The sequence below is a fragment of the Somniosus microcephalus genome, unplaced genomic scaffold (genome assembly GCF_052327205.1).
Source record: "Somniosus microcephalus isolate GS21.2 unplaced genomic scaffold, FLI_Smic_1.0 unresolved_chr1, whole genome shotgun sequence".
Lineage (NCBI taxonomy): Eukaryota > Metazoa > Chordata > Chondrichthyes > Squaliformes > Somniosidae > Somniosus > Somniosus microcephalus.
Window position 1 is genome coordinate 141,818,137 of NW_028225179.1, and position 2,438 is coordinate 141,820,574.

The 2,438-nt window shown below is 43.2% G+C and overlaps 1 protein-coding gene across 1 annotated transcript; it reads right to left on the bottom strand.

Annotated features, from left to right (window-relative positions):
• Positions 1–1,497: 1,497 nt before the first annotated feature.
• Positions 1,498–1,929, bottom strand: LOC147096070 (histone H4-like). The gene has a single exon (XM_085974075.1). The coding sequence runs from the start codon at positions 1,896–1,898 to the stop codon at positions 1,587–1,589; it is 312 nt and encodes a 103-aa protein (XP_085830201.1). The 5' UTR covers positions 1,899–1,929; the 3' UTR covers positions 1,498–1,586.
• Positions 1,930–2,438: the final 509 nt, after the last annotated feature.

Sequence of the window (2,438 nt, forward strand, 5' to 3'; positions counted from 1 at the left end):
AGTGGGTAGCACACTTGCCTCTGAGTCATGAAGGTAGTGATTCAAGTCCCATTCCATGAAACTTGAACACATAAATCTCGGCTGATGCTGCAGTGCAGTACTGAGGGAGTGCTGCACTGTCAGAGGTGTTGTCTTTCAGATGAGACATTAAAGTGAGGCCCCGTCTGCTCTCTCAGGTGGATGTAAGCGATCACATGGCACTATTTCCAAGAAGAGCAGGGGGTGTTCTCCCCAGTGTCCTGGGCCAATATTTATCCCTCAATCAACATCACTAAAACAGATTTTTAAGAGGGGAAAGGGAGGAGGGGAGGAAATAACAAAAGGGAAGGTCTGTGATAGGATGGAAAGTTGTAGAGATTAAATGGCAAAAGATATGATGGTGCAAGACAAAAGGAGATGGTAATGGGACAAGTAAAGGAACCAAAGATGACTCTAGATGAGGTGAGAATGGCAATGGCAGAATGATCGACAGCTGCCATGTGGAAAAAATAGGGGTAGAGGTTATGGTCAGAAATTGTTCAACTCAATGTAGAGTCCAGATGGCTGTAAAGTGTCTAAAATAATTCTCTCACAAGACAGCTGTTGATGATTCTGCCATTGCCATTTACACCTCAACTAGACTCATCTTTTGTTTCTTAACTTGTCCCATTACCATCCACTTTTGTCTTTTAATCTCTCTTGCCTTCCAGCCTATCACAAACATTCCCTTTTTTTCTTTCCTCCCCTCCTTCCCTGCCCCACACTTGCTTAAAATCCTGTTACATCTCTAACTTTCCCAGTTCTTATGAAGGGTCACCGATCTGAAATGTTAACTGTTTTTCTCTACAGATGCTGCCTGATCTACTGATTATTTCCAGCATTTTCTGTTTTTATTTCATATTTTGCTTTTGTTTATGTAAATGCGAGTTGTTATACACACACCTTTCACTTTCTCAGGATGTCCCAAAGTGCCTATTTTGAAATGCAGTCTTGTAAACACAGCAGCCAACGTCACATCAAAGGTCTCACAGACAACAATGAGATAATGGAGTAGTTAATCGGGTTTTGAAACTGCTGTTTGAAGAATCGAGTTTGCCAGGACACCAGAAAACTCCTGCTCTTTTTCGAACAGGGCCATGGGACCTTCTGCGTTCACACGAGACAGAAGGTCCTTATTAAAAAAAAACGTTGAAATAATCTAATTAATTAAAGACCTGCAGAAGACAAACATCTCCGATCATGACTCTAGTGTCAAAAGCTTTGGTACAATTTTATCAGATTACACTCAAGTGTAACCCTGCACCCCTTGATAATGCTGGAGACGATGTGGTGCTGATACTGCAGGAAGAGAACCAGTTAAAACCTGCTTCAGGCCAGCTGGGGTTCTTCTGCCCATTAACGTTAATGGGCGAAAACTCATTGAAGGTAAATCTAAAGAAATCAAACTTCTCAAAGCCACCCACAATGGGCTATTCCAAATGTTACGATATTATACATTATGTATCGCATCCCCTACTCGTAAATAACCAGTTATACACCTTTCAAATATTTTGGTGGCTCTTAAAAGAACCTTTGGTTTGTAAATCACGGTTATTTCTCAACTATCTTCAACCACCGAACCCATAGAGGGTGCGTCCCTGGCGTTTCAGCGCGTACACCACGTCCATGGCCGTCACCGTCTTGCGCTTGGCGTGTTCCGTGTAGGTGACCGAGTCCCTGATAACATTCTCGAGAAAGACCTTCAAAACTCCGCGGACCTCCTCATAGATCAAACCCGAGATTCGTTTGACACCCCCACGACGAGCTAGACGACGAATAGCTGGTTTAGTTATACCTTGGATGTTATCGCGGAGCACTTTACGGTGCCGCTTGGCTCCGCCTTTGCCCAGTCCTTTACCACCCTTTCCTCTGCCTGACATGGTTGAGAATCACTGCTCAAATAACCAAAGATACCCGCCCGCTGCCCATTTATATACAGTGTGAGCGGACCTGGGTGAAGAAGGACGGAAGGGGCGTCGCCGGCGTTCATCACGTGACTTCATTTCCACCATCTATTTCAAACCAACCTATCCGAATGTTAATTAAAATGTAAGGCAAAACTGGGTTCGAAAAAGGGAAACATGTTCCTTTGTGCTTATATGTTGTTTCTGCAATTAATTTATGAATTAATTAAAACAAAAAATCGTTTCTGTTGAACTATCATAAGTTATTTCAAGTACTTTTCTAAACATATCTGGCTCAATTTAGATATTTGGAGAGCAGAGATTTTGTCCTCTCCCAATTTTTTACATTTCTAATTTTTGGGATACTGTTCTGCCCATCTGTGTCTAGACATGCACAGATCTCTGTCCTAAAGCTAGGCTGACACTCCAGTGTGGTACTGAGGGAGTGCCGCATTGTCGGAGGTGCCATCTTTTGGATGAGATGGTAAACCGAGGCCCCGACTGCTCTCTCAGGTG

Coding starts and splice junctions, on each gene's coding strand:
- LOC147096070 (XM_085974075.1), bottom strand. CDS start 1,898: ATGTCAGGCAGAGGAAAGGGTGGTAAAGGACTGGGCAAAGGCGGAGCC.